This window comes from Haliotis rufescens, unplaced genomic scaffold, assembly GCF_023055435.1.
Source record: "Haliotis rufescens isolate VD_foot unplaced genomic scaffold, xgHalRufe1.0.p SCAF_75, whole genome shotgun sequence".
In the NCBI taxonomy this organism is placed as follows: Eukaryota; Metazoa; Mollusca; class Gastropoda; order Lepetellida; family Haliotidae; genus Haliotis; species Haliotis rufescens.
Window position 1 is genome coordinate 142,387 of NW_025964367.1, and position 22,030 is coordinate 164,416.

Consider the following 22,030-nt stretch of genomic DNA (forward strand, 5'->3'; position numbering starts at 1 on the left):
ACTGCTGTGCTGCGTCAGGCATTAAATACTTACTTTTTTTATAGAAATTGTATGAATGGCGGATGCTAATGGTAGGGAAGGACATGCTTACAGTTTTCGCGAACACCTGGTGTCATCACTGATTTTCAGTGGTCCATTCATGCCATTTCCACAGTTATTTGCCCTTCACGCCGAGTGGAATTTGTTTCGGTAGAACGTCTCAACTGGTTATTCTCTTGCATTGACAATTTATATCCACTCACTCACTCTGTGACTTAGCAATGACCTGTAGTATTCCTGTTGTTAATGCCGAAAATGATGTAAGTGGTGTATGTGGAGCCCCGTACGTGGTCCTCCGTGATCAATATTACACTAACGTCCAGTACTGCTCCATAGTGATTAGACGTGACACCATGATCAGGATGTGATAACACACTTACAGCACTCGCTGCCAGTAGAGACACCACGGGGGTGCAAGCCATGCGGCCATGTACATAGTGTGCCGTCCAGGTCTTGATTACTCAAGGCTGGGTGACAGTGAGATCTGACACAGTGCCTCGACCAGTGATTTGAGTGTGCTGAAGAATGAGACACTTCTGTTGCAGGTAGTTCATTACACAGTGTGTGCGTATGGTTTTACGCCGCTTTTAGCAATATTCCAGCAATATCACAGCGGGGGACACCAGAAATGGGCTTCACACATTGTGCCCATGTCGGGAATCGAACCGGGGTTTCGGCGTGACGAGCGAACGCTTTAACCACTAGGCTACCCGACCGTCCCTCAATACAAAGAAAACAAACCGCTTACATGTTTATATCTCGATGGCAATGAAGTATGCAAATATGGGTTATAATATTTTGAGTAGCTGTGAGACAACTACACAAACGGATCATGTTGAACTAAACAATAAGAAAATACAAACAAATACACTTTTATAAAAAATAAGGTAAAACCGGAAAGAAGAAATGCTACTTCGCTAATATACACATGCACAAAAGTTAAGCGCCACCCACCATATTTGTGAGCTGTTACTTTTGGCAATTAATGATGACTATTATAACGAGATGCTCGATTGTTATAAGCCGTATATGTAAACCTCATGTGATGCAAAAGTTGTCCCAAAGCAAGTTTATCTTGTGTTCCAAAAGAATATGAGCAGAAAGGAATTTTACCGAAGACCAGAAACTGAAGGATAAGAAAACATTGAAAAACTTTTTTTGTCATGTAACTGTCATGATATCAGCAGACCATATCAGGTGTCACATAGACACCCTAGGGAGTGCAGAGTCTATTGCAAGACAGAAACGTCAGTAACGTGTGTATGATCCACAGACATTGACCACAGCTTCCACCCTACGCCTCATACTCATTACAAGTCGTTGAATGCTTCTCTGAGGCAAACGGATCCATTCTTCATGCAGTGCGGCTTCAAGTCAAGCGAGATTTTGAACTGGGGATCACGATGTCTGATTTTCCGGCCAAGAATGTCCCAGAGATGCTCAATCGGATTAAGATCCGGACTACAGGCCGGCCAAGGAAGAGTGGCAATAGCTTCTTGACGCAAATAAGCCAAAACTGTCCGAGATCTGTGTGGTCTAGCATTGTCGCCCATGTAAACAGGTCTTGTCTGAAGAGGATGGTTGTCAAAATGAGGGACTCCCACTGGACGAAGAACGGCATCTTGGTATTGTTGGCCATTCAGGTTTCAACGAATTGTCACCAGCGGAAGTTTGCAGCCGAAGGAAACACAACCCCATATCATGATAGACCCCCCGCCACATGCTAAGGTCTTCTGGATGTTACTTGGTGCAAAACGAGTGTTACGTTGCCTCCAAACACGTATTCGACCATCAACACTTCTTAGCAGCATTCGACACTCGTCAGACCAATGGATCCTTCTCCAGTTGGCCAAGTTCCATCGACTACGGGCACGACACCATATCAGACGATTCCGCATGTCCCTCTCAGTCAGTTGAGGACGTTTTACTGGTCTTCTGGGGTTATAACCAGCCGCTCTGAGGCGACGCCTTACGGTCATCGTCGAGAGTCTCTGATGGGTAATCCATTTCAGTCTTAAATCTGTTGAAGTGGCAAATGGATTTCTTCTGATTATCCTGAAAAGACGTCTATCCTCTCTTTTAGAGGTCTTTCTTGCCCTACCAGACATATGCCTGTCATTGACATCATTGGTTTGACCATGTTTGACAATCAAACGAGTGATAATACTGTGATGACGACACATTTGTCTTGCAATGGCCCTGCATGACATGCCAGCATTGTTCATGCCTATCACTTGCCATCTTTCAGCGTTCGTTAACTTTCTCCTCACCACGGCTGATTTTCAACCTCTATTGGAAGGGGAATCTCACACAGGAGCAAAATGCAACCACGTGTCTGAAACTTGAATTTCGATATTTATAGGGTAGGGGAACTGCAGCAACACGTAACGCACGCTTTCCTTGTGGTATCTGGACAAATTTGGGTTCATGAAACTATGGAAGCCTAATTCAGTCATACATCATCATATTTCGTATTTCTGATATCCACACGTGAAATCAAGAGACTATGAATATGGTGGCGATAACTTTTAGACAAGTGTATATGTAAATTTATACTCCTTGGTAATTATCTGTGTGTTTTATTTAAGAACTATACGACGGTGGGAGTTGTTGATAATACAATGAAACACTGCAGGGAGAGTAAACCATGAGGGGCGCAGCCCAGACTGGTTTGTTCTCCCTGCAGTGTTTTATTGTACGATAAACAACGACCACGAGTCGTTTATTTCTTATATGAGATATCAGTATTATGTACAGCCTCTTTAAGGATGTTACTAAAATGTTACCGAATATTCTCAAAATCTTCACGTCGACTATCTGTACCTTTTCTCACAATACCGATTGTCCTATCCCCCACTTTTGAATGCGATCGTTCGGCCATTGCGTTTATCTGCACAGCCCAGCTTCATCTATGGGGAGCAACTAACTTGACAATTCCCTCTCAAATATAACGTCTTCCAATTTACGACGTCATAAAGTTGCGAGCGCATGTTTGAATCTCCAGAAATGACATCATGATAGAACAATGTTTTATCGTGAAATAAACCACGCTTCGTTCTTAATTGTTCTCTGCGATTTATCGCGTAGTTATCTTATATATAATAACTATTAGCCTTGTCTGAAGCCCGTATGTTTGTTTTCACTGACACGTATGGACTTGACTCCCTGTGTTGATGCTACCATGTTGTGATGCTGATACTGACGACTACCTTCCACATCATCACAGCGCAACAGCACCAATACATTGCCAATCAAGAATCAATAATCCTGAATTTTTTTCGTTCCAAACACGTTAAGATAATTAATACGTTTCGATCCTTTAACATGTTAAACTTTTCTAAACATGTGTAGGATCTGAACATATTCAGGCTTCTAAACGCGTTTAAATCATCGTACAAGTAACGTGTTTAGGATTATGTTTTGTATGCTACACTGCATTGGATCCTGCACGTGTCTAAATTCCTTGACTGTTAGGACATTCTTTTGTCCTTGTAAGAACAAAATATTATTTTGACAGTGTATTGGTTGTTGTATGTATAGTACTTGTTTTAAGCCTGTGTTATATTGATAAGTATATAAAATGTAACCTTATTTGAAGCCAGTTTCATACAGTAATTATAGATCGTGTCGTGGGCAGGTGGGCTGCACCTGTGTCTTCTCGGAGGCGGTGGTTGAGTACTCAGTGCTAGTTTAACACCGAAGTGAAATGGTGAACGAATTTAGCAATAATCACCTTTAGAATCGTAAAACGTCTTGAAGCATTGGATACTTTATAATGCCCTTTCTCTGTTGAAGACCTTCAAGTCATTTGACTCTGTTTATTTAATCGATCTAATTTATTTCCAAGCAAAAAAAGATTAAAATGAAAGTAAAATAAATCCCTTGGGTTGTGTTTTGGTCTCAGACGGTGTAGACGGGTGCCGCCTTAAGCTAGCGATGATCTATTCCTAAATCACCGACAGAGTGCAAAAAACCTTCCTGTCGGAATGTTGGTGTAAGCTTGGCATTTATAGACATTGAACACCGCTAACGACGTTAGGGGGTACATTAGTACTAATGGTTCTATGAAGGGTTATGTGCAAATCCGGCACAATGGCTGAGCTTCAGTGGGCGCGCAGTGGAAGCCCTGGGCTCCATCAGTAACCTCGTTATGAAAACTCTCTTTATCTGATTGGTTAACTATGTCACGTGTCAATAGATGAGATACCCTACATCCTGTAACAATTTTGGAGGCTCACTGGGTAAATCCGTAGGTATTATTTGACGCGAAATACCTGACCGTTCTTTGTTATAAGCAATTCAAAGACGATTCGTCTATTTGCGGTAATTGCCTCCTAAGAAATGTTATTTTTACTTCAGTGAGAGAGATGTATAAATCAACAATTACAACATTTGATGAAGGGGGCAGTTAGAGCATCCAATCAGATATCGAAAAGAAATGTTTATTTTTTTAAGTTGTACGGTAGATTAGAAAAGTTGATGTTATGGATTTGTACAGTAGAAATGTTGATGTTTAGTACAGTAGAAATGTTGATGTTAAGTAAGTAGAAATGTTGATGTTTGGTAGAGTAGAAATGTTGATGTTTAGTACAGTAGAAATGTTGATGTTTGGTAGAGTAGAAATGTTGATGTTTAGTACAGTAGAAATGTTGATGTTTAGTAAGTAGAAATGTTGATGTTTAGTACAGTAGAAATGTTGATGTTTAGTAAGTAGAAATGTTGATGTTTAGTACAGTAGAAATGTTGATGTTTAGTAAGTAGAAATGTTGATGTTTAGTACAGTAGAAATGTTGATGTTTAGTTAAGTTTCAAAGAACACCTGAGTTTCAGTGATCCATGCATATAATTTTCACCGCTGTTTTACTTTTTACGACCAGTGGAATCTTTTTTAAAAAAGATGCTCTGGACAAGAGTGATTATTCTCTGGCGTTGACGTTTCGCATTTGCTGAAAAACGGAACATCAATACTTTGAGAGATATTCTTCTGCTGTGAAAACAACTGATAAATATATCCTGAAAAATATTCACGATCCCAAAATAGATTTGTTCAGTATATATTGTGTAATGCTGACATAAAAGGTGTTGTAAAACCGTGAATACAAAAAACAAGACCGTCGCTCATCGTTTGTAAAAAACATCATATTAATAAGCGTTTTAGGCCCAGACTCTATTCTCCTTTCAAGACGACCACGTGGATGTCGAACGATTCTCTGACATCTGAAGATTTATTTTCTTCATTCTGTATTTTTTTTCATTCAATTGTGCAGGATGGGGATATTTCTAGGAACATTAAACGATTGACAACCCGTACAGGACTAAAAACCGAACGGAATTTGAAGTTGGAACACTCTGGGATCGTAAAAATGTCATATTTGACACACTTGGAAGAAGGGTCCTTCAAGATGTTCCAGAATCTAATTTTACAATTATCCTTCGATTTTCAAACCTGGATTTGCAGGAACTATTCCATAATCAGCACTAACCGATGACTGTTCCCGTGACACGGCTGCTACTTTTACTTATAATACCACACGTCTGGTATTACTTAATTACTACTACGAAAATGAAGGTATTGCTATGGTAATCACACGTGCGCATGTTGTTTGTTGTGGTCAGAACCACGAAGAGAAAACTGCCTCTCGTCACTGTTTCTTTTTTATACAGAAACATTTGAGACACTGTCAAGGAAATTGTAAATCCTTTTTACATCTCTTTCCTTAATCATCACCTGTTCTTGAGAAACCAAGTCTTGCTTCGATGTTCAATGCCGTGGGTGATGAGGCCCGGATACCGAGGTATCAACTGGTACACGAGACATCCAATGTTTAAGACCACAATCTGAGGCACAAAGGAATACTAACTATCATTTTGAAAAGCTAATGAATTAGGCTTACATTCGTCTGGCTTTTACAAAACGTTTGGATGGATCTGCAACAATAACATCAGTTAACAGAACATGCACCAACCGTCTGGCTTTATACATGCACCTGTCATCCCCAGTGTGTCAGTAGGATAAATAATTGCATACAATTCAAATACAATGAAGCCTTTAAATAGGGCCCCACTATCGAACAATTATTTAAGAACTATATCAGTAAGAAAATCCATCATTGCAACTACCTCCACTTCATCTCTGATAGTCAATACTCTTTGGTGTAAGTTAATTAGCAATATGTTTAAAATGATGAAAACAACGCAGGTGCGAGCTATTTGGGAGTACGTTAGTTGCACTCAAGGGACATGTTATATCATGTTATGTCGTTGTTAGACATATAATGTATATACTGGTATTGAGATATCATATCCACGTACAAAAGGCACATGTGATGTTATATCATGGTATGATTGTTTACTTGTTACGGAGATGATGTCGCCTTGGATGGTATGTATAGAAGGAAGTATGATTTATTTGCCACATGTATGATATACCCTGGGGACCTTAAAGTGAGTGAATTTGTTCTTTAACGTCGCACTCAGCAATATTCAAGCTATGTAACGGCGGTCTGTAAATAATCGAGTCTGGACCAGACAATCCAGTGATTTACATCATGAGCTTCGATCCACGCAATTGGGATGATGACATGCATCAACCAAGTCAGCAAGCCTGACCACCCGATCCCGTTAGCCGCCTCTTACGACAAGCATAGTCGCCTTTTACGGCAAGCATGGGTTGCTGAAGACCTATTCTAACCCGGATCTTCATTTGTCTGGGGACCTTTAAACGTGATTCTAAACATTATATCACTAACTCACCCATCGCCAAATTGTAAGTTATTTTGTGCCAAATACATATCCTTTTCTAATCGTTAATTTGTTGAAAGAAACACACTTGACTTTTACTGCGTGTTATAAAGTTCAAAGAAACACGTTCATGAGGCTTTTACTGCATCAGTGAAAGTTTAAAACAAGATTTACCAGGAGGGTTTAATGGGGAAAGCTGACGAACAATTTGCAAAAGTGGAAGATATATATCCAATATAGTGTAGATAGATTTGAAAATAATTGTCGCGAAATAACTGTTTTATCTTGATTTAAATTAAAAACGTCACGACAATAGCAATATTTATCATGTCCTTTGACAAAAAGGTCCATTTCCCTTTTAAAAAGGGGATACGATCAACCACAAAAACATTAAGATCGCGCTCATGATGCTACGTTGTGCTAAGTGTACTTCCTCTTAAATCTTTAAAACATGGATTGATAAACATCAGGCATATCTTTTTATAGGGCCCAGGGCTATTTTTCCAGCTGCACGTCGAATACAAACTATACATTAAGTGCCAAGTGACGACGTGGAAGGTTGTTATCAATGAAATGAGTATGGGTTGGGGGGTGGGGGGTGTGTTTTTTGTTGTTGTTGTTGTTGTTGTTTTTGTTTTTGTGGGTTTTTGTGGGGGTTGGTTGGAGCCGGGTTGACAGTGGTGGGGTAGAACCAGCGACGTTTGAGTGTAAAGCGAAATGCCTGCCTTAAACGTTTGGTTATTGTTCATTGCTCATATATTATATACTCCTGTTATTTTACCTTTATCGTATATTTTATACTCCTGCTATATCACTTTTATCATATGCTGAAACTGCACAGTTAGATGAACCGTTGCCAACAAAGCAAGGGTAGCCTAGATGGTTAACGCTCTAACTACTCATGCCGAAGACCCGGATCAATTCCCAACATGGGTACAATGTGTGAAGCCCATTTCGTTATATTGGTGGAATATTGCTAAAACAGCTTAAAACCCTACCCACACTTTCACTATAATTATCCGTAAGTGACTTTCTAAAATAACCCAGTAGTGTCTGTAATTGATAAATACATAAAATAAATATGAAATGCTGTACAAAATTTAAAAGAAAACAGAAACGCCAAAGAAACTAAACGAAAACAGTAGAAACTGAGAAGAGGTAGACAGTGCGATTTCCTTGCATAATTGACTTGCATAATTGATACCTTCAATGAAGCAACGACACCTAGCTGGATTGATTAAGAGATTTAATCAATAGTTGCAGCTCACAAAAAAAGTTTTTAGCCGCGTGTATGTTGAGGTGGTTTTGACGCTGATGTGCGCTGGCGCTGTGCTAATCAGTTTTCAACATATGAAAGCCTGGGAGGGTCCTTAAGTCAATATACAGAATATCCTCGACAAACTGGGTACCTTGGTCGCACCAAACTAAGACAAGTGGACAGTTGAGTTAATTTGATAAATTGTGAAGGTATTCCCCCAGTCAGGCTGACGGAGTGACGACGTCGTTGTCTGTTGTTACGACTTCTTCGACTGCCCACAGTTTATACGGCTGTGTCTGGAGCTGACACTTGTCGGAGTGTTATCACATCGAATTTAGTCAGCAAGTAGGATGAGGACACCATGACAGTGTCCCTCACTGTCTGTACGCCGTCAATTACCTCCAAGCAAGCTCGTAGTCTTTAATTTCATTTTGGTCCGATCTGATTCAATTCCGTTCTCAGGTTGAAGCTAGCTTACATTAACAGCCTCTATTTTAATGGCCATTTCAGTATCTCTCGCCGGATCGTGTTTGAGGACAGGAAGAAGTGCCACGCAGTTTTCTACAAAATGCCATCGTGTCGTCTGCTCTGTCTTCTGCTTCTCCCGCTGTTAGCTGTCAGCGCGTCAGACGACCTGGAGGAAGACTATGTGCCACAGGTAGCTTCTCCTCAAAGCATTACATCTTCTATTTCTTACAACTCTATATTCAGTCGGAACCGTACAGACTTTACTCAGAGATTTCGTTTGATTATGGAAATGGTTTATCTTACAACAAAATTGAAAGTTTCCGTAAGGTAACACTTCGTCAAACTCGTATAAAGATGTAGCTGCAAAATCCGAATGACTGCATCCAGGAAAGGTCAACTATTCATTTTTTCATCTCTTCCAGTATGTACAACCTACTGTGGATATGTTGTGGGGTTGATACTCATTAAATGTCTCAGTGATCAAATCTCAGGTTAGGTCATGATGTGAGACACCATATACACCTTAAAATTGTGAATATTGGTCGGGGGTAAGCTTAGGTAAATATTGCCACCCATGTGGAAACATGACTGTGGCCATGTCCTTTTGTGTCTGATCCTAACACAACACATCTCTTTCTGTTTGTTACAGAGCAAATCATCCGAGTCCCACATTTTGTCGGATCCTCTGTCCCTACCCCCCGATGGCCGCCTTATGGATGGGCGACTAAACTTGCCCCGCGGGTGGGCCACCCTGTTCGACAGACTGTCCAGCGTGTCCTCAGACCAGGTCAGGACATCCGGGGATGCAAACGCTCAAACGAAACGCGTCTTCTGCAACGGCTTCACCGGATGTGGCGGGAGGTCCCGGGGCAGGAGGTCAGGTCCTGATGTAGGTGGAAGACCATTTTTGTTTTTAATGATAAAAAATACAAGTCTTAGACCTGACCTGTGCATATCCGGACAAGCATGGAGATCGTATTGCGAAACATGTGTATATATAACTATAGCTATGTTATGGGGTGTCTGGTGTAATGTTCCTTTTTGTTTGTTTACCGCCGCATTCAGCAATATTCCAGCTATATGACGGCGGTCTGTAAATAACTGAGTCTGGACCTGCCAATCTGGTGATTATTATCAAAGCATCGTGCTATGCAATTGGGATACGATGACATGCATCAACTATGTCAGCTAGCCTGACCGCCCAATCCCTTTAGTAGCATCTTACGAAAACCATGGGTTGATAAAGATCATTCTTACCCGGCTCTTCTGGACCTAATACAACACATTTATTTCTCTTTATCACAGGGCAAATCATCCGAGTCCCACATTTTGTCGGATCCTCTGTCCCTACCCCCCGATGGCCGCCTTATGGATGGGCGGTTAAACTTGCCCCGAGCCTGGGCTACCCTGTTCGACAGACTGTCCAGCGAGTCCTCAGACCAGGTCAGAACACCAGGGAACACTGACGGTCTGACGAAACGTGTCTTCTGCAACGGCTTCACCGGATGTGGCGGAAGGTTCCGGGGAAGAAGGCGACAACATCCCCCAGTCCTCGGCAAGCGGCCATTTTGTAATTACTTCGGCTGCGGTAATGCCGGTAAACGTTCTGAGGCTCCGACAAAAGCCGTGGCTCAGCGAGTGATGCGGCTACCGGACGACATCAGGAAGAGGCTGTTCTGCAACAGCTTCGACGGCTGTCGGGGCCGCAAGAGGGCGCTGTACTCCAACTGGTTGTCCAAGCTCCAGGGCATCGCCGATGACCTCTAGATCCTGGAGAACACATTAAGGTAATGGCTTAACAAAGGATTAAATATTTACCTCGAGATGAAGGAAGATTTATTTTGGTGAAGACGAAAGGACATTAAAAATATATTTCTAGATGAAGGAACAAACATTCGGGTAATGGCATAAAAGAGGATATGACCAGTTATGTTTAGTTCACGGAGGACTTATTTTGGCTAATACGTAAAAGGAATTTAAACATTTACCTTTAGTTAAAGGAGGGCACAGTAACGTAATGATCACCGCAACAAAGGATTTGAACAATTATCTTCTTTTATCACAAAGGTTCTGTAGTGTTGACTCGCTTCTTATCTTTTGATACGGGAAACAGTTTACCTTTTGTGCTAAGACGTAGTTGAATCCATTAGTCGTGCCAGGATTCGCTGATTGTGGGTTCGATTCTCGCACGGATAATGATCCTTGGCCCGACAGCAGCATATCATTACTCATGGGGTTTACAAAAAGGGGTAGACGTCTCACAATTAAATTACCAACTGTGTCGTCTTAAACGACATTTCCTTCAGAAATGTGATAGGGTATTTTGGGAGAAACCAACGGTAGTTGTGTAGAAGTAATAGATAACCTGGGGAGCAATAGAAACCAACAAGGGAAAAGTACGTACATTGCAGGCACACGTGACGTTGATAAGATTATTTGCATGTTCCTATATGCGGTTCCTGTATGTACGGTATGAACATGGAGCCCAAAGTGGCAGTGGTTCTTGACTAGCCCTAACTTCTTATTCTTCGTCTTTGGATCAAGGCTTAAATATCCAAGGTCATCTGGCACGGATAAGTCAATGGACCTGTGAAGATCCGGGGTACTATAGGTTTTCAGCGATCCATACTTGCCGTAAAAGACGACTATGCTGTCGTAAGTAGGCGACTAACGAAATTGGTTGGGTAGACTCGCTTACTTGGTTGAAACTTGTCGTCGTATCCCTATTGCGTGTATCGATGCTCATGATGTCAATCACTGGATTGTCTGGTCCAGACTCGATTATTTACATACTGCCGTCATATAGCTTGAATATTGCTGAGTGTCGAGTTAAACAACAACAAACAAACAACGGATTATAAACAACAGTAATAATGAGAAGTGACATGGTTGCACAGATCGTTCAGGTTGAGCTGACAGCCCATGTGCATTGCAACTGGGATTAACAGTTGGTATAAGCATCTTATAAGTAATGGAAATTAAGTGATTCTGGAGATTGTCCCAAATCGATTTTGATTTTTTTTTCATGTTTTGTTTTGCAATTGAAAATATCTTACGTTGGCAATATATATCCCCAAAACGAACTTTACTGGCGTTTAGTCAGCACTCAAAGAATACTTCTACATTTTCTTAAATATAATAACCTTTTAAAAATTGCATGATGCATATCTGCTGATTGGTATCTTAGACACCTGGAAAATCTTTGAAAATCAGTAACTTTTCTGTTTTCCGCATAAATATTCATTTCAAACATGGTAGAAGTCGTGTGGTTGCAAATGTATTTCTTTCCCCCAGTGTTCACTGAACCAGTTTATGTTAACTTGTTACCTAGCAAGAGAATGAGTGATGGTTAAATAGACATAATCAAATTTAATAGCAGTTCTTTCAATTTTCAATTTTATAAAAATAATATATTTTTGTCCCTCAGATTATATTGGAGGAAAGTATTTTGTAGAGGGAAACATTACCAGAAACATATCTTTAGCTTCAAAGACAAACGTGCAGTATGGGTACAAGAGGGTGTGGACTATTTGAGACATATTTGCACCCGTGCATGTACATGTAGTCGTCTAGTGTCATGTAGGTCAAGATCATCATTCATATAATTGTGTCTTCCACGGGTTGATTATCTCCTGGGCGCAATAAAAGAACGTGCCTCAGGAAGAGAAACATTCCCGAGATGGACACGTGAGGTGTAGCGACGGGGATCGGTGTGTCAGGGTGCTTGAAAGGATATATGTTATATACAACGAGTGGGGGTAAATAAACGCGACAAAACCTTTTCCATATCCAATAGAAATCTCTGCTAAAAGCAGAGTCGATTGTACAATTCTGACTATATCATGAGCATGTGTTTATGAATCACTATCAAATAGTGATGATAACAATTGTTCGCGAAAAGGTGAGCGTATCCTGCCCCATCCGTGGCACCCGTCACAAACACATGCAATGGCAGGTCAATTTTTCACCTGAAACAAAACACTGGAACATATGGTACAAGTCAAAATAGGGAATGGCATCGGACATTATTTTTGTCACTGATGCGTCAAATTTGGAAATGTCTTCCACATATCTACCATATTACTTTTTGAAAGCTTTACTGGGGCCTTGAATGTATCTTTGACCAATTTGATTTGACTGTTATTGCAAACACCTCACTAAAGCACAAAAGAAAAAGTTGCACTCTAAGCTCGGAGCGTTGTTGAACCGTTGTTAAAACTATAATTTGGCGAAAGAAATCAACCATTAATCAAAGTTAATATGTGGTCATATGTCTATTTTGCTGTTCAAGGAATCAAGACTGTCATGTGCGATATCCTTTGTACGAATAATTGTTGTGTCCACATCCGTTTTTAGTTGACGCGGAACACAATTTGGAACGTTTTATTATTTCAAGAAGTGTGACATACAATTTGCATTCTATTTCGAAATACATATCAATTACCTTATATTTATTGCTGTCCAACCGATTATTGCAACACAACGGTAATAATCATCATCATTAAGTCATGGTTGACTTAAAAGCATACTTGACATGCGGAAATACCTGGTCCGTATTTATCCACATTTGAACAACGCTAAATCCAATCTCTATTGCATAACCTATGATATAGATATCCCAACTACGTGTATTGCGTAAATTTTCTTTCTCGAAATGCACTATACTGGCACTGTTTGATCACTACAGCCCATGAAGTTCTCATGATAGCATTATAAATGTATGGAAGCTCATTTTGATATTTTTGCGCCAGATAATCCAGATTTACCTTCCATATTGATTGTTTTCGTGCAAAACTTCCTCATCGGTACATTAGGCCAGCAGTGGTATATCCATCCCCGCATTACCTATTCTAAAAGACCATTGTTTTAGAGAAACCATATTGATTTAGCAGATGTACAGCTGATTGACATAATTCCCTTAAGTCTATAATAGACGGCTGTCCCATTAGTGACAGTCTACGTATAGAAAGGACTGCTGGGAGGAAAACGTCCGCAGTCTAAACCTGGAAAAGGCGACCTTCAATAAATATATTTATTTCGTTTTTGATACGATAAATAATTACGGATAACAAATAGAATATGTGCATAATTCAGACATGATGATTTATCAAATATTGCGGCTTTTAACCTGTATTATTCCTGGCTTGTATGGATCCGCTAGCTACACCGACCCATGTTATGATAGCTCCGCTCGTGTAGAAAGTAAATAGCATAAAGAGCATTCGTGCCATGCAAATATTATATTATATTTATATATCACGAGGCATCATATTGAACCTATGTAAAATTGGCGATGCAGCCTTAAGCAATATTCCATCATTGATTGTGTGCACGCATAACAGATGCGCCCACAATGCCACATGGACTCATGTCAAATTTAAGTACACTGCCTTGCTGACTTTTCAGATTGTATATGCTATAGTTCCTGGGCGTACATCAAATTCATCTGGGGCGGTCGGGTAGCCAAGTGGTTAAAGCGTTCGCTCGTCACGCCGAAGGCCCGGGTTCGATTCCCGACATGGGTACAATGTGTGAAGCCTATTTCTGGTGTCCCCCGTCGTGATATTGCTGGAATATCGCTAAAAGCGGCGTAAAACAGTACTCAATCACTCACTCAAATTCATCTACCAGTCTACACGGACGTTTACCATATTTATATACAAGTCTACATGGATGGACGTATACCATATTTATATACTTGTCTAAATGGACGTATACCATATTTATATACTTGTCTAAATGGTCTATACCATATTCATTTAATAGTCCACATGGACATATATCATATTTATATATATACCAGCCTACATGAACGTATACCATATTAATATAACAGCCTACATGAACGTATACCATATTTATATAATAGCCTACATGAACGTATACCATATTTATATAACAGCCTACATGAACGTATACCATATTTATATTCCAGTCTACGTGGACGTATACCATATTTATATACCAGTTTGCATGGACGTATATGACATTAATCTACAAGTCTACATGGACGTATATCATATCTGTATACAAGTCTACATAGACGTATATCATATCTATAAAGCAGATTTCATGGACGTATATGACATTAAGTCTACAAGGACGTATACCATATTAATATACCAGTCTACAAGGACGTATACCATATTTTTATACCAGTCGACATGGACGTATATCATATTTATATATCAGTCTACTTGGACGTATAACATATTTATATATCAGTCTACAAGGACGTATACCATATTTATATACCAGTCTACAAGGACGTATACCATATATATATAACAGTCTACATGGACGTATACCATATTTATATACCAGTCGACATGGACGTATATCATATTTATATATCAGTCTACTTGGACGTATAACATATTTATATATCAGTCTACAAGGACGTATACCATATTTATATACCAGTCTACATGGACGTATAACATATTTATATATCAGTCTACAAGGACGTATACCATATTTATATAACAGTCTACAAGGACGTATAACATATTTATATACCAGTCTACAAGGACGTATACCATATTTATATAACAGTCTACAAGGACGTATAACATATTTATATATCAGTCTACAAGGACGTATACCATATTTATATAACAGTCTACTTGGGCGTACACCATATTTATATGCCAGTCTATATGGACGTAAACCATATTTATATACCAGTCTAAATGGACGTATACCATATTTATATACCAGTCTAAATGGACGTATACCATATTTATATATCAGTCTACTTGGACGTATACCATATTTATATACCACTTACATGGACGTATACCATATTTATATACCAGTTACATGGACGTATACCATATTTATTATATAACAGTCTACTTGGACGTATACCATATTTATATACCAGTTTATATGGACGTATACTATTGTTGTATACCAGTTTACATGAACGTATACCATAGTTATATAGCAGTTTACATGGTCGTATACCATATTCATATACTTGTCTAAATGAACTTGTGCCATATTTATTGTATAAGTCTACTTGGACGTATACCATATTTATTATATACCAGTCTACTTGGGCGTGTACCAACTCCCTATACCTGGCTACACCTCCCACATTGTCTCTCTGTTGGCTCACTCAAGGTCAAGGTTATATCCCACGCATATGTAAATATTTACACCAATATTAAATGACATTATTAGCCATGGCCAAATCGATAAGAAAAATATATGTTTCTTTCGTCAATATGGTAAGGGTTGTCCCAGGGCCCCTGTCACGACGAATGACAAGCTGTTGACCAACTATAGGATGTCCAAAGGTAAATACCAAACAGTGTGAGGAAGCAGGTTTTGTGCGATTGAGAGGATCGTTATATCAATGCTAACTTGGACGCGGCACGCTGACCAAAGGTTTCTCTACTAAATTGTGTATTCTTTAATCAATCTAACTAACACTAATATGATAAGTAATTAATAATGGATAAATGTTATATTTGTTTAACAAGATCAGGATGGCGAGATAGATAAACGTTGTGATGTAGATAACGGCAGTTAGGGTAGGGTGTCTGGACATTGTGCAGATGGAACTTCTCACGTTGAAGGAGAACTAGATTCGGTACATTTGGCTTCCATACCCAGCTTGATTCGGGTCCTTCAGATGCCTGTGAGTGAGTGAGTGAGTGAGTGAGTATGGTTTTACGCCGCTTTTAGCAATATTCCAGCAATATCACGGCGGGGACACCAGAAATGGGCTTCACACATTGTACCCATGTCGGGAATCGAACCCGGGTCTTCTGCGTGACGAGCGAACGCTTTAACCACTAGGCTACCCGACCGCCCCTTCAGATGACTGTGTGTTTGTCTCCTAGATCTGATGTTATAATACAAAATCATTCTAGAAGTTAATTAGTAGGTCGTTACACACGGACAACGTGTCAGTGTCACTCGTGCAACGATCATCAATGTCTAGATCGATGATGGGGCACAGAGCGGGGAGAAAAGACACTTTAACGCCTTGCTTAAACAGCACATTAGGTTTGTGTTTTGAGAATTTCTGTCTACAACTCCACTGATGATTTGCAACTAAGCTGTCGAAAGCATAAATAAGAAATAAAACATCATTTCTCCAAAGGACGAAGTATGACGAGGGACTATAAGTTTTGGCCAATTTGAAATAACTGTCCAAGGTTAAGTTACGGCAGCATTTTATCTTACTTAGGCTTTCAATATTCGAATTTGATCATGTATATAAGAACGGATAATAGGAGCGAAATGGGTAGTTTTGGGGCTCCGTGGTCTCCGTTAGCCTGGGTTAATGACCTTAATAAATGCTTCCTGACAACCTCTAAAGTCAGCCAATACATACACAGGTATTGTTATTACGTTCTGAACTTGCAAGTGCTGAAATTAAAATATTCTTCTTCTCATTGATCTGTACAGGCCTGATAACTTTCAAAGTAATTTCTGTTTAGCTAAATTCTTAACGGATGTTGATCCTTTGGGCCTACAAGAGACCCTGTCATTCCTTGTCATTTGGCCACTATGTTGGTCACTATGTTGGTCACTATGTTTGTCACTATGTTGGTCACTATGTTGGCCACTATGTTGGTCACAATATTGGTCACTATGTTGGCCACTATGTTGGTCACTTTGTTGGCCACTATGTTAGTCACTTTGTTGGTCACTATGTTGGCCACTATGTTGGTCTATATGTTCGTCACTATGTTGGCCACTATGTTGGTCACTATGTTGGCAACTATGTTGATCACTATGTTGGTCACTATGTTGGCCACTATGTTGGTCTATATGTTCGTCACCATGTTGGCCGCTATGTTGGTCACTATGTTGGCCACTATGTTGGTCATTTTGTTGGTCACAATGTTGGTCACTATGTTGGCCACTATGTTGGCCTCTATGTTGGTCATTGTGTTAGTCAAAATGTTGGTCCCTGTGTTGGCATCTATTTTGGTCACTATGTTGGTCACAATGTTGGTCACTATGTTGGCCACTATGTTGGTCACTGTGTTGGCAACTATGTTGGTCACTATGTTGGTCACTATGTTGGCCACTATGTTGGTCTATATGTTCGTCACTGTGTTGGCCACTATGTTGGTCACTATGTTGGCAACTATGTTGGCCGATAAGTTGGCCTCTATCTTGGTCATTTTGTTGGTTACAATGTTGGTCCCTGTGTTGGCCTCTATGTTGGTCACTATGTTGGTCACTATGTTGGTCACTATGTTGGCCTCTATCTTAGTCATTTTGTTGGTAACAATTTTGGTCCCTGTGTTGGTCACTATGTTGGTCACCGTGTTGGCCACTATGATGGCCACTATGTTGGCCACTATGTTGGCCTCTATGTTGGTCACAATGTTGGTCACTATGTTGGCCACTATGTTGGCCTCTATGTTGGTCACAATGTTGGTCACAATGTTGGTCACTATGTTGGTCACTATGTTGGTCAAAATGTTGGTCACTATGTTGGCCACTATGTTGGCCTCTATGTTGGTCATTGTGTTAGTCACAATGTTGGTCCCTGTGTTGGCCTCTATTTTGGTCACTATGTTGGTCACAATGTTGGTCACTATGTTGGTCACTATGTTGGTCACTGTGTTGGCCACTATGTTGGTCACCATGTTTGCCACTTTGTTGGCCACTATGTTGGCCACTATATTGGTCACAATGTTGGTCACAATGTTGGTAACAATGTTGGTCACTATGTTGGCCACTATGTTGGCCTCTTTTTTGGTCTATATGTTCGTCACTATGTTGGCCACTATGTTGGTAATAATGTTCGTCACTATGTTTGCCACTATGTTGGCCTCTATGTTGGTCCCTATGTTGGTCACTTTGATGGCCACTACATGTATGTTGGTCATAATGGTGGTCACTATGTTGGTCACTATGTTGGTCACTATGTTGGTCACCATGTTGGCCACTATGTTGACCACTATGTTGGTCACTATGTTGGCCACTATGTTGGCCACTATGTTGGCCACTATGTTGATCACTATGTTGGTCACTATGTTGGTCACTATGACGTAGGTTTGTATAACCTATTGTTGTACAGTTATAAATGCCCACGTGATATGTATTCTGTTGCCCTGCAAGAAACAGAATAGGCCATATGAACGTTGCCATAACATGATACTTCACGTGCTAAATACCCACCTGACGTCTGTGAAGTGACGTCTGTGAAGTGACGATTGCAGTGGGGAAACAGGCTGATATACGATAAATATTCTGAGATGAATGTTCGGATTTCGACTCTCTGTAGAGTGAGTGAGTGAGTCGGACAGTCACTGAATGAGTGAGTGAGTGAGTGAGCAATTAACACCGCTTTGTATTTCACTAAAAATCACGGCATGTCAGCTTGGAGGAAAGCCCTTAGTGATGCAGGTCTTAGATGTTTACAACTTTCGTGAAACCCATGACCACGGGTATGGTACAGACAAACCTAGACATGTGATCATGATGAATCTGGGATTCGAACCGATCACCATAGTTTTCTGGTACGCCTAAGGGAGACAACTCTGCACAGCCACTGTGGTGTCTTCAAGCCAAATACAGCTTTCACCACACTTATTCATCTTCTACATACATGTATATACATCGTCTCATTCACACACCCACTCACCGCATTATGTATCCCACTCACTCAAGAACTCACTCCCACCTCCACCCCTTCGCTCGTTCATCCGGTGCATCTATGAACTCGGGTTATCTCCCCTGAGAGTTTCTGGTTAAGAACGGTCCCAGTCTTATATTTCAACTTAGGAACCTCGTCCATATTGTGTTTGACCACTCACCATGACAAAAGTTACATGACGGAACAGTTGGCCGGGAATATACAATGACAGTTTATATGTGGCTCAATAGTCACCGAGTTGGCGACCAAGGTGAGCGTTATGTCCTATGGGAGTCTGTATCTAAGGTTATCATTCAGCAGAGGAACACTCCTTGATCTGCAATAATATCTTTCATGGCTTATCAATAATTCACCACATTAGCATGATTCTTTTGATGTCTAGAACAATTTGGACACCGTCCCCGTTTTAACATCAATACTTACCGGGGTAGCTGTCACTCGCAAATAAAAGAATATGGCCGTAATGTTCCTATAAAGATTCAACACGTGAATTATTCAAACAAATGGAACATATATATCTCATGTCAATGGTTTCTTAACAAACTTATGCGTGCACGATCCACTAACGTGTTCTCTGTCGTACAGATCCTGATAACGCAACGTGACATTTGTTGACCCAAACACCCTGGAGTATGCACACTTTCGTCCAGCCGCACCTTGCTGCAGCGACTTCTGTAAAACATTGAACGGGCCTTGTCTTCATCCATTTGCCTGTTAAACAGAGTAATGGGGACACAGTTGTGTCAGTTTATGTCCAAGGTGTTTGGTGTTAAAACGCGTCCCATGTACTCACTTTAGCTGTCTTCCAGTAATCACAACCCTAACGCTTTCCTGACCAATGAAGTTGTGGATTGATATCATGACGTATACTCGTTTTAAAGCTAATGCCGAATTTCACCTTGTATATGACGGCATTTGCTATGCATTTCTAGCTTTGCAAGGATATGCCACTGAAACAGAAGGACAAAAGAAAGTATACACTTTGAAAATGGATTTGACCGAAAGATTACAAACCTTATCAAGCCGTTACTGTTCTGAAAACAGTGCCCGGAACACTGCGAAGTTTGGTCTAAAACATAACTATGATACCCGTATCAGATACATCACCATTGAATAACCATTTCTTGTTTGTTTCATTTTAAGCCATCATCAAACATGGGTGTATACATTATCTTGCCCGACGGTTTAGATGTATATATCTGGTTTGAAAGCACGTGCTATCTGTGCCATTGGTGCGCTTATTATATAGACAAATGAGACCAGTTTATCAAAACCTGTTTAACCCTGTTAACTCCAAACCAACCGTTAAATACTTTAAGACACTCTACTGAACCAGCTCTGTTGGTTTTAAGATAACCAAGGGATTAAGAAATAGTCAGAACGGTAGGTGGGTTAAATAACCGTTACAAAATAACCATGCTTTTCAGAAATAATATAACCATGTGGTTAAATTTAAGAGAGATTTAACACTCTCTTGACGGCTGGTTAAGAGATAACTGGTTTGGTGTAGTCCTTGTTTATCCTGATTCTGATATTGATTATTATATTGCAGGTGCTGTGTTAACCACATATGGCGCTGAGAGAAAAGTGACGTCACCATCTATTACAGAATTATCCCCCTTCCGCCTCCGTCTTCATCATCCTGTCAGCATCATTCTAGTTTTGTAGCACATGCCTCTTCTGTGAATCATAATGACGTCACCTCATTGAACACTGAACTGGATGACGTCACTTTTCGGGTGAAAGGTCATAAAGTACGTGAGGTGTTTGGCAAGATGGAGTAACTTTATGACCATTGATCATTATTGATGACGTCACCAGGACACCTCTTCTGTCCGAGCAGAGGCCTTTAGGAACCGCTGGTAACAGAAAATAGACTCACAGGAAATAGTTTAATATGGAATTAATGGACCCCTAATTATCTCGCTCGTAAAATGAGTTGATAAGAGAATAAAGATGACGTCATTAGTTACAGCAGATTGGCTCTGGTAAGCATATGCTGCTTAGTGTATTCTCCTGGTATTCTCCTGGTATTCTCTTGATAATGTTTGTGTCTGCATCTCCCTCGAGAAGAAGGAAAGAGTGAGGGCTCCCTCCAGCAATAAGTCTTACCTGTGATGAAACTTGTCCTGTTCGTGTCTGATGTTTACATTCTATCGAACCCATATCTGTTACAGCGGAATTGCAAGGACTTAAACAAGCCCTGTTTCATTAATGGCGTTAAATTACGATATTAGTGACGTAACTTATATATCAAATATAAAAAAAGGAAATAAATGCAATGTACAGTGTCTCGTTGTATGAGAACGTTGATTCACTTCAGAATATATACATATACATTGTATATATATATTGTGATGAGCAAACCGTGTATAAAGATGAGAATAAATATCATTCCAAAAGACAAGGATCTTGTTTATTGTCGTGTTGAAGTTAGCCGTGACGTCATCCCGGTACGTTGGCGACTGTGGCTGGCGTATCAGTACGTCTCCGGGACCAGCAAAGAAGCTTATGTCTCAGCACTATTGCCATAAAATGGGTTGCTAAGGGACGCAAAGCTTCTGTCTTGCAGCTGCACAGGATTGGGATATGTGTCTAGCAGCTCCACAGGATCAGCTGTACAGGACCAGGTCTTGCAGCTGCACAGGATCAGGTCATGTCTCTTGCAGCTGCACATGGTCAGGTCTTGCAGCTGCAAAGGATCGGGATATGTCATGCAGCTGCACATAATCAGGTCTTGCAGCTGCACATGGTCAGGTCTTGCAGCTGCACAGGATCGGATCTTCTGGCAGCGTTCCACCGAGATGTGTTGCAGCTGCACAGGATCAGCTCTTGCAGCTGCACATGATCAGGCCTTACAGCTGCACATGATCAGGTCTTGCAGCCGCACA

At 40.4% G+C, this 22,030-nt stretch overlaps 2 protein-coding genes across 2 annotated transcripts in view; one reads left to right on the forward strand and one right to left on the reverse strand.

Annotated features, from left to right (window-relative positions):
* LOC124121169 (conoCAP-like) overlaps positions 1-21,546 on the forward strand; it is a 43,470-nt gene extending 21,924 nt beyond the window's left edge. The window contains exons 2-5 of the mRNA XM_046484156.2: positions 8,549-8,696; positions 9,156-9,395; positions 9,812-10,293; positions 20,692-21,546. Coding sequence (XP_046340112.2) covers positions 8,607-8,696; positions 9,156-9,395; positions 9,812-10,273 — 792 coding nt within the window. The 5' untranslated portion in view covers positions 8,549-8,606 and the 3' untranslated portion in view covers positions 10,274-10,293; positions 20,692-21,546. The remainder of the gene's footprint in view (positions 1-8,548; positions 8,697-9,155; positions 9,396-9,811; positions 10,294-20,691) is intronic.
* Positions 17,569-18,126, reverse strand: LOC124121167 (ring-infected erythrocyte surface antigen-like). The gene has a single exon (XM_046484154.1). It carries the CDS (start codon positions 18,124-18,126, stop codon positions 17,569-17,571), a length of 558 nt encoding a protein of 185 aa, XP_046340110.1.
* Positions 21,547-22,030: the final 484 nt, after the last annotated feature.

Excerpts from the sequence above, each read along its gene's own strand:
- LOC124121167 (XM_046484154.1), bottom strand. The coding sequence starts at position 18,126 with ATGGTGACCAACATAGTGGCCAACACAGTGACCAACATAGTGACCAAC.